General features: G+C 39.5%; 1 protein-coding gene across 2 annotated transcripts; it reads left to right on the top strand.

Moving 5' to 3' along the window:
- Positions 1-383: 383 nt before the first annotated feature.
- Positions 384-13,929, top strand: PPID (peptidylprolyl isomerase D). Of its 2 annotated transcripts, XM_080343739.1 has the most exons (10): positions 384-495; positions 2,423-2,563; positions 3,008-3,114; positions 5,435-5,623; positions 6,434-6,556; positions 8,199-8,305; positions 10,882-11,023; positions 13,043-13,129; positions 13,210-13,252; positions 13,817-13,929. In XM_080343739.1, the coding sequence occupies exons 1-10, from the start codon at positions 411-413 to the stop codon at positions 13,846-13,848; spliced, it is 1,056 nt and encodes a 351-aa protein (XP_080199865.1). In that variant the 5' UTR covers positions 384-410; the 3' UTR covers positions 13,849-13,929. The 2 variants fall into 2 exon arrangements, with proteins under 2 accessions (XP_080199865.1, XP_080199864.1); XM_080343738.1 differs by lacking the exon at positions 13,817-13,929 and having other exon boundaries at positions 13,210-13,709.
- Positions 13,930-13,991: the final 62 nt, after the last annotated feature.

Genomic DNA, 13,991 nt, shown 5'->3' with positions numbered 1-13,991 from the left:
CCGAGGCAGACCTTTCCCGCAGCCATCTGCGGGGCCCTGGCTCCGCCGTGCGGCACCCGCGTTGCGCCACTACCCGTCGCCTTCCCGCCCGGCGCCTCGGCGAGCGGTGCGAGGCCGCGCCGGGGGCACCGAGGGCCGCGCCGGGGGCACCGAAAGCCGCCCGCCACACACGCGCCCCCGCCGCGCTGCCGCCCGCGGCGCCCGCCCGCGCTCCCTCAGCGTTCCCTGAGAGCGCCCGCCCGCCGCCATCAGCTGTGGGCAGGCTCCTGTGCCCCCGGTGGCCGCGGCGCTCTCCGCCAGCCGCCCGGCCCCGCCGGTGGGAGGAGCGGGAAGCGGCCCCGACCCCGCGGCGGCCGGAATCGCGAGCGGCCGAGCAAGGCGGAGCCACCGCGGTAGCGGGCAGCTGCGACATGTCGCATCCGTCCCCTGTCGCCCGGCCCAGCAAGCCCTCCAACCCCCGCGCCTTCTTCGATGTGGACATCGGGGGCGAGAGAGGTGGGGAGGGGGCGGGAAGAGAGCGGCGGGGATCCGGGCGAGGCCCGCGTGGTTGGGCCGGGGCCGAGGGGCCCGAGGCCGGGGCCTCTCTGTGCTGAACACGCGGAGCCCGGGCCGGGTGGCGGGGAGCGGGCGGGAGCAGGGCGGCTCATGCCTCAGCCGGGCCGCGGGACCGAACGTTCTCGACGGGGAGGGACCCCGAGGCTGCGGTGGCGTGCTGCGGGCACACACACGCGGCGCCGGGAAGGGGGAGAAACATGGTCCCGCCGCGAACGGGCCTCCTGTGGGGCGGGAGACTGCCTGCCCGCCGGGCCCTGCGAGCTCCGCTGGGCTTTCCCCGCCGAATGAACAGGCCCGAGGGAAACGGAGGGAAAGACAACATGGCTGCATCGGCATCCCGTTCCCTGGGGCTTCCCAGCTGAGGGGGGTACCCGGCCGTGATGCCGGGGAGCGGGCACTTACAGCGCCATCAGTGATCCCCTGCGACGCCATCCCTGAAGAGCCTCGCCCGGCCAAGTGTAGCAGGCTGGCATGCTGCCCTGCACCGTATAGGTCCCCGGGGTACCTCTGGCCACGGCCTGCACCTACACACCCGCTAACACGTGCCGCCAGCCCGCCGAGCGCGGCCTGGGTCAGAGCAGCCCGCACCCTGCTCCCAGGCCGTGTCCTGCCACCCACGCCTGGGGCCGTGGTGCAGGCCTCACCTGGCTGCTGCTGGCCTGGGGGGTGCCGGGTGGTGGTGCCTGTGCCAGGCCGCGTAGCCTGCGGGGGTGAAAGCTCTGGCAGACCCTTGGTCCCAGTCATTCTCTTGGCATCAGTCATTCTCTTGGGATGGGTTGTTCTCTTGGCATGGCTGGTGTTGGCAGAGGTCATTCGAAAATCTGGGCAAATGGTCGAAGTGGAAACAACAAAACAACAACATGGAAGCTGGGGTGATATTCAAAAGTGTAGGTTTTCAAAATTTGCATGGGTGAAGATAGATGATGCCTTTTTGTCAGGATATTGCCTCTTGTTTACTCATTCTGCTACTCAATAATAAGTCTGTAAGATGATTTGTCTTTTATTGACTTTCAGTTGTCTGATTTGTTTTCATTCCTGTATTAATTAGAATTAATGTATTTACATTTAGTTTCCGGTGAAGATATGATAACTAATTGACTGTGAGGCTGATGAGAAAACAGCAGCAGCAACTGGTGGCAGCTGCTAGGAGTGAGAAATATCTCTCCGAGAAGCCACTTTGTGAAAAGATGAGAATTTGACACAGAATCCATTTATCGTCTATTACGGGATCTGTTAGCTACTCAGCTTTCACTTCCTTTAGTTAAAACGTGTATATTTTTTAATAATTGCTCGTAGCATCTGTAACTGTAAATAGCCATTATTCATATGCATGTTAGGTATTACGATGTCTTAGTAAAATTGGGATTTAAGTGAACGAGGAATAAGGTTGGCGTACATGTTTGGCATAAGTTTTTAGATCATGTAAAAGTCTCCACAAAACAGTCTTTTTTATTGTAGCTGGTTTTGCTTGAACAAGCTATATGTATATGTTAAAAGAAACATAAAATAAGTATGCATGTTAAAATACATAATTTGACTTTAATATATGTATGTGTGATTTCCCACACACATTTTTTTGGCAGAAAATGCATTTGGTACTTTTGATAGTTTCTGGCAGAATCTGTCTTTATTCCCTGTAAATTACTCTTGATAGTGGAATTCGTTGCTGGTAATAACCTTGCTAAAACCCTAATGTAACTCTGTCAGTGATTGCCATGGAACAAACCCAAAATGTAAATTTAATAGTAATCTAAATACATATAGTCAAGTCTGAAATATTAATTACCTTTGCTCTGTAATGCTCAACACATCACCATATAAAAGACAGGACTTAAAAATATGTCTCATTCTCTCTTTGTCATTTCAGTTGGGCGCATTGTCTTTGAATTATTTGCTGATGTTGTACCTAAAACTGCTGAAAATTTCCGTGCGTTATGTACAGGAGAGAAAGGAACAGGGCCTACCACTGGAAAGCCTCTTCATTATAAAGGATGTCCTTTCCACAGAAGTAAGTTCTGTTAAGTTCTCTGATTACCTGCTGGTAATGGAAGTCCTCCATTATCAGTATTTGAAATAATGTTAAATAATTTGGAACATTTGTTTAAGAAATAACTTAGCTGAAAGTAAGTTTTTGACTTTTTGAAGCTCCTAGTGACTGGATATTTTTACTATGCATTGACAATAGTAAATTATAAATTTACTAGTAAATTAGTAAAACTAGTTTACTAAGAGTTGTGCATAGTTTGAAATGGATTTCAGGTAAAGGATTAAATATCAAGTGATGTCCGCTTACCTGAAAAGGAGTATTTAGGGGAGACTTGATAAAGAAGGTGGTTTTCAGTTCTATTTAGGCTCAAGTGCTAGTGACAGGAATTGCTCTTCATCTCTGAATTGGTTTTCTTTGTGCCTTTCCTGCCTTGCTACTATGTTTTATAATTATTTTCTTTTACAGTTATTAAGCAGTTCATGGTCCAGGGTGGAGATTTCTCAAACCAAAATGGCACAGGTGGAGAAAGTATATATGGTGAAAAATTTGAAGATGAAAACTTTCATTATAAGGTACTCTGTTGAAAATACTAATTGTATTCGGTTTTTGAAGTTTCAGTGGTTTATATTTTTCTTCAAGTTCAGAATTAACGTTCTTTTTTCCAAGATTAATGTTTTCTCAGGATGCGTCCTGTGTCATTCCCTGTTCCTTTTGCAAAGGCATAACCTTCAAAATGCAGTTGGTGCCTACAAGGTCTGTCTTTTTACATAAGACTGAGTTCCTTTTTATACTTTTGAAGAAGTGTTTGCCTTCAGTATTTTTAAATCTGTCTTTTTAAGGACCGTAGTTCTATCTTTTTTTAAAAAATGGGTATTCAAGAAAGGGAAGAAGACTTCTTTTCACCGTACCGTATAGCATGTCTGTGTACCATAGGGCTACAATTTATATAGTGTTTGAAGATCTCCACATTTAAGTATTTCCTGTACACTGTGACTTACATTTTTTGACTATTCTGGAGAAAAGTGGCAAACAGAATCATTGTTCTTAGCATTCTTCTGTGTTCTCGGATGCATGTAAAGGGCTGTGTAGCTGGAAAAAATCCCCTGTGCTCTAACTATCAGTAGTCACATCTTGAACCTGGATAGGAATACTACCTGGAAACAGTACAAATAACATGTTTTTCAAGCACTCATTACAACAGCCAGGACACCTGCTGCTGTAGGTGTAACACTTCTCAGCACTGGCATTAACAGGGTTGTTATGGGATAGCATATGAATGACTCCTCAACAACACGGACTAAAAAAATTACAGACATCGCTGTCCTGTGGTTGAAACAAAGACCTGACTGCAATTGTGCTTGCCCCCAAACAGTTTTAGGAAAAGAAAATATGTCAATCTTCCACTAGTCAGACATCAAAGTCCATTACGAAGTTCAGAGCAATAGCTGGAAATGTGGCTCCAGCATTCATCGTAGAGTTAGTTGAAAGATTCAGACTCACTGTGCCGTATGACTGGATGAACACTTCAGGCAAGGAGTTCTCCCTGCCACCATGGAAATCTAAACACTCTGTGGGAAGAGTTTTCAAAACTGCAGGTTCTTTGAAGTGGTAGAGACTATAGGTACAAACCAGATGCTTAAATACAGCTTTCTCAGACTGTTGTCTCAAACTAATCAACTTCCCGTTGAGCTCTGAGGTGTAGTTCACAGCAGTTTCTGTTTCCATCTCCTCAGTGCTGTCATATTATTATTTTTTTTTCCTCCTCCCCACAATATCAAGTTTCTCAGGAATACCACAGCTTGCATGCTTCAGACATAAACCAGTGTCCTGGTGTAACATACTGACTTCACGATAAGTGGAGTTCCTTGCACTTAATAACCAGATCAGTTTGTGGAGAATAATATCTTAATGATAGAATCATCTTGGTTGGAAGAGACCATCAAGATCATCAAGTCCAGCCATTAACCTACCACTGGCACTAAACCATGTCCCTAAGAACCTCATCTACACATCTTTTAAACACCTCAGGGATGGTGACTCTACCACTTCCCTGGGCAGCCTGTTTCAATGCCTGACAGATGACTCTTGTCATGCCAGTTTAACAACAAGAGATTCACCACACATATGAAACGTACATTTTTGCAGTACAAGTGAAAATTAAATATTCTGTATGATGGAGCAAGATAATTCTTATTTTCAAGAAGGAAAAAGTACTTACAGGAAACAAGATAAACAATATAATTCTCATATTGGGCCGTTTAATAAATTTTTGTTAGTTTGTGGCCTGATATCATGAGCCAAAATATTTAGATAGTTAAAAATCCCAATGGAATAAAAACTGTCTCTCTAGGAAAGTGAAGGAGTTTAAAAAACATCCACCAACCTTTAAATAACAAAGACCACAGTCCCCTAGACCCCATAGTTCTACAACATTGTGTGACTAGCCTTTATAAACGTAACAATACATACCAATCTTGACAGTGTAACATTAAAGTTGGCTTAGGTGGTGTTCTGCTTTGTTTCTTGAGGCCAGTGGTCTGGAATAATCCAGTGAGGAGCTTCATATACCTCTTAGCTGATCTGTCTAAACTGAGCAGCTGCACAGGGGACTGAGTGCACAAGAAATAGACAGATGTTACAGCATCAAGTCACACATGTGGCTCTGCTTGCTAGGCTGCTGGGTGGCCAGTGAAGATGCAGAGCGGCACATTTGCCTGCTTCAGTCATGATAGGTAAAATTAGTTGCCAGCTGTACGTGACTGTCTGGTTTACCAGGTTGTCATTATGGCTATCTTTGCTATAAATGTTAATAGCCTTACAGAATCTTATATATCGTTTTATAACAGATCTTCCCTAAGTTGGTTGTGATTTTTTTTTTTTCCCCCAATGCAGCATGATAAACCAGGGCTGCTGAGCATGGCAAATGCAGGACCAGGTACTAATGGTTCTCAGTTCTTTATTACAACGGTGCCTACTTCTCACCTGGATGGGAAACACGTGGTGTTTGGCCAAGTGATCAAAGGAATGGGTGTAGTTAAAATATTAGAAAACGTTGAAGTAAATGGAGAAAATCCTGCTAAGGTAAGCAAAATCCAAAGCAGTTAGGGATGACGTTTATTTTTGTGTTTTATTATATATATTCATTTCTTCCAAATGCTTGGTATAATGTTTATAGCTATTAAATGTTAACCAGTTATTTTTACTAACAGCGTTAATTTCTATTTTGCTGTCCTTGTTAAGAGGCTTTTGTTCTTTTGTGATAAATTTTCCCTGCACAAACAATTGATTTATTGTTCAATACAGCTGTGAGGGTGGAGGCTTTTATCTGGGTGAAGGTGGAAATGAATAGCTAGAGGCACAGGATGGGTGATGAAATCAAAAGGTGTAATTCACAACCCTACCTAGGTGATATATTATTCTTAGGAATTTTATGTCAGAAATCGTATTTCTGGAAAAGCAGTTGGTGTGCAGGACATGTCAGTTTGTGGTTGTTTGAAAAATGAATACCTCTGTAACTTTAAAAGATCTGGTAGTTTGAGAAAGAACCGTTTTCTCTAATGTAGTAGAACTTCCATAATTTGTGTTTCGCTGCAGCTCAACTTGCTGCCAGTTCCTTTTCCAGCTTGTCTGTGCAGCGTGGGTATGGTGTTCTTGGAATGCTGCTCCTCCGAGGAGGAGCAACACTTTCTGTAATAATAGCCTTTTGATGGTGATAGGCTAATGATGTGGTGGGTTTCTGAAATCAATGCACCCAAACAACAGATGAAAAAGCACTGAAAAAGCATTTTTACTGAATTTCAAAGAGCACTCAGAAGTGGGGTTTTGTTGTTGTTGTTGTTTTTAAATTGTCTTAATAAGCAATACTGCTGCTTAGACTTCCTTTCTTTTCAGTTGTGCGTCATTGCAGAATGTGGAGAGCTAAAGGAAGGAGATGATTGGGGAATTGTTCCCCAGGATGGGTCTGGAGATGCTCATCCAGATTTTCCCGAAGATTCAGATATAGACTTGAAAGATGTAAGTATTTTTCTTTTAAGGTACTTATTTTACAGAATGCAAGACTTGTAGGTAATCTGAGTCACATGGTCTCTGTGATGATGTTCACTAACCTTTTTTTCTTAAGAATCGATTAAGGTCCTGATTAAATGGTGACATTCAATTTTAGGAAAGAGAATGCTGTGGGAGGGGATTGCTATCTCTCTTTTTTTTTTCAGTGCTAACTGCAGCTAATTTTTTTCCCCAGTAATTAGAACCACAATAACTTAAAATTATTACACTTAATTTTTTTTTCTGTTCTTCGTTTCTTTTTACTTTTGTTTGTGCTGTAGTGACAAATGGCAATTACTAGAACTCAACCCTGCAGATGACTAACTTATTGTTGTACCTACACACTTTTTCTGTGCTACTTTTAAAATATCCACACTTTAAAAGATTTTACCTCATTTACTAGAAATAATGAAGGATCAACCGTTTTAAAAGATTCTTACTACATCAGAGTTAGTAATTCTTAATCCCCAGTAGCTGTTTGCTTTTCAGGTTGTTTGAACCAAAGGAAGACATGCTGTTGAGAGTTATGGAGCAGACTGGTGAAACCTGCTCTGCTGCAGGTTTTTACTTTATCTTGGAAGTGAAATATAGACAAACTGTGTAAATCACACAGTGATTTGTCAGAGGGGAGAGAAAAAGGGGGCTGCATGTTTAGATTCCAAATACAGAATTGGAAATTGAACAGTAAAACACATTACAGCTAGAAACCAGGAGCTCCTTGGACCTGGCTATGAGAACCACTTCAATTTCTGAAAATGTTTTTGGAGGGCATTTGCTATGGTTCAGAACTGAAGTTGGCAGGTGCCTCCCTCCTTTTACTTTACACTGGTTCATATAAAGTAACTACAGAAAACATTGTGACATTGGTCTCATGCTGTGATCAGATTTTTCCAAGGTCATTAATTCTAGTAGGGTACAAGTGTAAACTGATAGTATTACAAATGGCAATATATACATCTGTCAGAGCATAAGACTACTGTGATATAGACAGCAGTAATTGTAAACTGTTAATTGCCACTGGAAAAGTAACTTAACACTTGAAATGTATGCCATTCTGGAAATACATATGATGGATTTGATAAAGATATGCAGTTGTTTTTTTTCTCCTTCCATAGATGTTTTGAGAGAAGGAGAATTATGTTGATGCAACTTTTAGTTTGAGAGCAGGCAGAGTTCAGGTGACTAATACCATTTTGAGAAGCAGAAGACAGAATTTTCTCAGGAATAAGGCAGTCTTGGTTGAATACTTAGATTGTTAACATGTCTTCTTTTCTATGAATAATGGTGAACACATTTATATATAGTTCTGTGTGTGGGTACCAGCATTTAGGGGAGGGAGCTGAACTGCTATGTTATGTCTGGTATTTTCTCACTCTTTATACTGTAGAAAACCCATTAGGAATTTAATCTTTCAGACTATTGTGTTAAATAGAGAATTTTACAGAAGTGTTTTGAAGCTTGTACTTGTCTAAAATTGGACTATCTTTATTCTGAGATTTTATAATAATCTTTGAAAGAGGATGGACATGGGATCCTACTGTTAAATATTAGATAAATCAAGACTTATTTCATAATTATGTTCATACTTTATATTTTCCATCTATTCTATTAGGTTGACAAGATTGTGGCCATAGCAGAAGACATAAAGAATATAGGAAATACTTTCTTCAAATCGCAAAATTGGGCAGTGGCAGCTAAAAAGTATAGTAAAAGTTTAAGGTAAGGCTATCATCATTCAATCAGGTAGCTCCTGTCACCCAGATTAATACTGCTATCAAGCAATGATATGTGCATTTTAAAAGTGCCTGTTGCTGTGCTCTTTTTTTTTTTTTAAAATAAAAGAGCCTTCTGAATCTGATTTTTAGCTACTTACTCAAGTAGGTCTCTGCTCACGGCTAGGTAATAGCTATAGGCAGGAAGTATTGTTTAGAACTGACTAAATGCTCTTTTTAATACTCTTGCTGTGCTGGTGCATAACTGGGAAGAAAAGCACAGTAGTACATAGAATAGTTAATGGACAGGAAAGGAGAGAGATACTTGTTCTCTGATTTCTAAAAAACCAGTAGGTTTAGGAAACTGGTAGGCTCAAGAGAGGGCACCCCCAAGTGTGGTGTTCATTAATTAATTATTATTTTTTCTGAGGTTCCATACCGTCATCCTGACTTGATGTATAGTGCAGACTTGCCTTCAAAATAATGTTTTTTCTGCTTTCGTGTCCATGCTGCTCCTATATTCTTTTCGTGCTTTTTGCTTTATGCATATGAGCTTCTCCTAAAAACTCTTATTTTTAAGTTATACTGACCTTCATCCCTACCTTCTAAAAGATCATTGATTAACTAGCAGTAACAATAATGAGAGAAAAAAAAATCAAGGCATATTTAGTGCTTCAGTTGAATTTTTCAGCTGACTGGGCTTCAAACAATTGATGCCTTTCTGAAGCATAAGAATGAATCCTTTAATTACAGGTATTAACCCAACATGTAACATCTCTTTCTGCCCTCAAAAAGCCCATCACAGCCCAACAGAAATCCCAAAGTAAACAGGATTTATATGTAAACCTTTTAGAAATCATACAGAAAAAAAGGTTGGAATGGATCTTTAAGGAACTTTGTGTTGTATCTGTCTATTACCTTTTCCCATTCTTAAGTAAATACGAGGTATAATTATGCCATCCCTCACAATTAGTTGTCTTGCTCACTCTTAAGCACACCTGATGAAGACTCTTCCAGTCAGAGTAGACAGCTTGTATTTGGTGCTTTTTTTTTCCTTTGTGGATGGAAAGGATAGTAATTTCTGTAGACTAAACAAATCTGATCATTCCAGCTCTTCTTTATAGATCACACTTTTGTGGACATGCATGGTTATTGTATCCTAAAATATAATACATCTAAGTAAGATAGTGTATTTTAGCTGTCACTTAGCCAGAATTGATAGGAACAGAACAGCTCTTATTGGGGTATCTCCCATGTCTTATGTACAAATTACCTACTAGACCATCTGGCAATGTTGTTTTCTTTTTACCAACAGTAACCATTATAACCTTCTATTCTGTTTCTTGTCTTACTGCTGCTTACCCAGGTTTTTAAAATTTCTTTTAAATGAAAGAATTGACACTTTTTTGCCAAAAAATGTATTATTTCCTTTTATCTCCCTGAATATTATTGACTTCTCTGACTTGGAAACTCTGATTTTGTTTCCAGAATGGTTGCAATCTTTCATGTTTTTGTATGATTTATAAACATTATAGCAGTATTCTTTTTGTTTTGAACATAACACAGTTTTGTATTGTAACGCTCCTTAGGCTTTTTACCCTTTTCTCTCCTGGTTCTCCTCTTTTGCATGATGCCCAACAAGTGGAAAAATCTTTTGGACTATGGCTAACTTTTAAAGTATTACTTATTTCTGTCATCCAAAGTTGTATACAAACCATTCAACACTCAAAAGATAGGGGATGCAAAAATTCAAGTTAGGTGGGCATGGATCTGCAGAGACTTCATTTGTCATGGCATGCCTAAAATACAAAAACCATTATTTTTATTTTTAAAATAAAAACCACAGAAGTTCTATTAAGTAGGCCATTAAAAAAAGAGCTAGAACTTTTATATCCGCAACAGACCTTTGCCACTTAAAATAAAAAACTGACAGTATTAGCACATTTGTAAATTAAGAATGAGATACCGTTTGCCCATGAGTTTGCCTATGGAACACAGATGTGGTAACTGATGTCACTCAGTCCTGAAGCAGTGTCTGTTTTGAAATTCAGGAAAAAAGTCATGAAGGAAGACAATGGACAGAAGGTGGAATTACTAATGCTCATAAAACACCCTCCTCTATAAAGTAAAGTTAGCTTCAGCTTTTAGCTATAAACGCCTAAATTAATTAAAATATTAATGGGGGAACGGAAGAAGAGATGAAGGTTCCCATGAATGTGGAAGGTGCAGTGGTGGTGTTCCATTGATGAGGAACATGTTTTTTGAAAATAAACAGTCATTGAGATAAATTCTAATGGTTTCATGGCATCTGGAATAGTGCATTTTTCTAAGGAAAAGATTGCTGTTGGTACAGTGGAGAATTAAGAGTTGTTAGAGCAAAACATTCACTAGTGAGTTCATCTTTTTTGCCAGGACAGGTCTTACATATTTAGTCTAATAAGTATTTGTGATAGTGGAACTGAGGCTGCTTTAAAAATACCAGTTTGGAGAGCATAGTTCACACTTATCTGTGGAATGGTAGCTAAGAACAAAATGGAAGTTGCAACACTAATGCATGTTCTTTGTAAATCTGTTTTTCTGCAGGTATGTAGAAGCTTCTGAAGCAGTGGCAGAGGAGGCAGACAAACCAAAGTTAAAGACGGTTGCTTTGACCTGCATTTTAAATATTGCCGCTTGTAAACTAAAGCTGTCGGATTGGCAAGGAGCCATTGAAAGTTGTTCAGAGGTAAATTTAATGTTTAGTATTTTGATTAACAGTTGGCCTGTGTAGAAAATGGAGACAAACTACAAAGCTTTTTGTAAGAGTCTTCTGACAAGCTTATCATTTGAAAATAAAGAAAGTAGAAGGCTGATTGTGAAGTTATTACTAACTTCTAAGTATATGGCTTTTTAAAAAGATTTTGAAATTGCAGTGACTCAATAGAAATGAACAAAAGGGGGCTGTTGCTTTCTGCCAGAAAAACGTACACTGCCAGTTTTGTTTACTAAGAGCAGACCTAATTTTTATATTACAAAGAGTTAAACTGTCTTCAGTGAACTAGGAGTAGTTTTCTCTGGAAGACTCATACAAGCAAAGCATTTCACTTGCTTTTAGATTTGATGGTCCTGTATTAAATAACTGAAGTGACTTTTCTAACTAAAGTCCTTTAAGGTAGGCTTAGTGGTGAAAAGAAAGCAGTGAATAGGTAGAAAGAATGAAGGAAACAATTAATATGGAAATACTGAAAAATAATAAATTTTAAAAAGAAGTAACAGTGACATAGACATACTGACAAAATTTAGTACATTTGAGGAAACTTTGAATAATTCAGTAAAACTGAAATTTTGAAGGAAATAAAGAATGCTCTAATCTGTTAGCAGAGGATCCTGAGCAGCATCTCCTAGGGCTTCATGCTGACAGCAGGAGTCCCAGCTAATCTATTTGTAAGGTGTCTTTCGTGAACTGGCTTCACACATGGAAAACTTCCATAAACCTACATTCAGAATGGACAAATGGAGGATGAGGAAAAAAAAAGCCCTGTGTAATGTCATATTTGTCATCTGGGCAGTGGTAAAAAATGAAACAGCATTTAAGTGTTATAGATAGAAATTATTAATCATAATACTTGCCATTGTGTAAAAACAAAACAAACAAAACAACATGAACAAAACCCCAAATAAAACCAAAAAAACAAACCCAAAACAACAACAAAAACCAAACCAAAACCAAACCTGTCTTCTTTTTAAGATTACATAATTCTTAGATAAAGGCAACTTCATTGCTGTAGTAGTGTTCTGTAAAGTATTTAGCCTGCATCTTTAATACATGCAAGTGTTAAAGAGTATATAAGTGTTTTAATCAGAACACTAGTTTCCTAAGATTAACTAGTAGCGTTCAAGGTAACCATTAATGAGAAACTATACACTTTCACTTCTATGATTTCCTAAGGCCAAAAACGTTTTAAATTAACAATCTGTAATACATTCATTATTTGGTGTAAATAAGGAATTATGAACGTCTGAACCTGTTCCAACAAACCTTGCTTTAAAGTAGCTGTAAGCACACTGGTCAGGGTAAAACCAAAAAACCAAAAAACACTACCTCTGTGTACACAATACAGACACCTGATTTTCTAATTCTTAACACAGAGGCGGCTCTAGACTTTACAGCAGACAGATCAGGATGGGTGCCCAGAGTAACACTGTCTTTATATGAACAACAATAAAGTGATTCAAAAAAATCTAGATGCATCATCTAATGGACTGTAATTCTTAGTCAGTGGATTAAAGTTAATAAATTATATTAATAAAACCAAACATATATGCAAAGAGATTTCCTGTAATCACTAAGAAACTATATTCTTTAACTAAAAAAGAGACAAACTGTAGAACTATCTCTAATAAGAATAAAGAACACAATCTTTACAGGCAAGAAAATGAAACACCTAGCTAGCCAAATCAACTGAGGTACTTTGAAAACATAATTTAAGTAATCAAGTAGTAGAAAAATCTCTTTGCCCAGCCACTATATTTTCTATTTGTGAGAGAGAGAGAACCCACTTTATGCTCATATATCCTCATCCTTCACAAAAGACCACTTCTGGTACTACAATATAACATTCTTTTTTACACAGTTAATGTTTTAACAGCTTACCCTCAAACCAAATGGGGAAGATTGTCTGCTGGTGTGAACTGTGCTATTTTTGGAGATTGGAGGCTGTGAAGTATTTGAAATGTTAATGTGACAATTTTATTACATTTACAGGCTCTTAAAATAGATCCAGCAAATACTAAAGCTCTCTACAGACGGGCTCAAGGATGGCAGGGAATAAAAGAACTCGATCAGGCATTGGTAATTATCACAATATTTATTATTTTTTTTAATCTAAACATTTCATCAGAACAGTAATTTATATTTCTCTTTTATTTAAGGCTGATCTTAAAAAGGCTCATGAAATAGCCCCTGAAGACAAAGGTAAAATAAAGCTCTTTGTTTATAAATTCTTTCCTTAAAAAAAAAAAAAAAAGAACAAAGTAAGCAGGGTAGGATTTAGCAGGAAATCACGCCAGTGTGATGCCTAGAATGCTGGCTTCTACCAGCTTAAATGCTGATGCATTGAGCACAGAGCACACCGAGGTGGAAAACCTGTTTTTGTAGAGCAGTGATGCTTCTCCTGCACTGGGAAACCTGCTTATGTAGGTCAAAAGCACACCTCTTGGACCACCTCCCTACCCCACAGGGGTCTTATTAACATTCTTAATTTCCTGGTCAAATTGGATAAGACTTTTAGCTAATAAATTCTATGTTGGCACCAACTTTATGCTTGCTACACCCTCCTCTACCTGGTTACCTCACCAGGTGAAACAAGGTAAGGGACAAGGTCTTTTTGCTGCTAATATCTGACCTAACAGAATATTAAATGCATTTCTGTTAAACAAAGTCACATGGGTAATTTGCAGCTGTGTGATCTGGTCTTGACATATTAGTTCGAATTAAAGAGATTACTATAACTGTATCATGGATTTTCTTTTTAAGCAGCTATCCAGACGGAAACACTCAAAATCAAATAGAAGATAAAAGCCCAGAAGGAGAAAGAGAAGGCAGCTTATGCTAAAATGTTTGCTTGATTTTTTTTTTCTGAACTTTTAAATCTATGCACTAACTCATGCAAAAGGATAAATGGAGCTGCTTCTTTCATTTGCCCTGTACTGCA

This window comes from Nesoenas mayeri (assembly GCF_963082525.1).
Source record: "Nesoenas mayeri genome assembly, chromosome: 4".
NCBI classification, from domain to species: domain Eukaryota; kingdom Metazoa; phylum Chordata; class Aves; order Columbiformes; family Columbidae; genus Nesoenas; species Nesoenas mayeri.
Note: the sequence above shows the minus strand (reverse complement) of the source record. Positions and strands in the feature narration are given on the sequence as shown.

Excerpts from the sequence above, each read along its gene's own strand:
- PPID (XM_080343738.1), top strand. The coding sequence starts at position 411 with ATGTCGCATCCGTCCCCTGTCGCCCGGCCCAGCAAGCCCTCCAACCCC. Across the intron at positions 5,624-6,433 it reads ATGGAGAAAATCCTGCTAAG|TTGTGCGTCATTGCAGAATG; the intron begins GTAAGCAAAATC and ends CTTTCTTTTCAG. Across the intron at positions 6,557-8,198 it reads CAGATATAGACTTGAAAGAT|GTTGACAAGATTGTGGCCAT; the intron begins GTAAGTATTTTT and ends CTATTCTATTAG.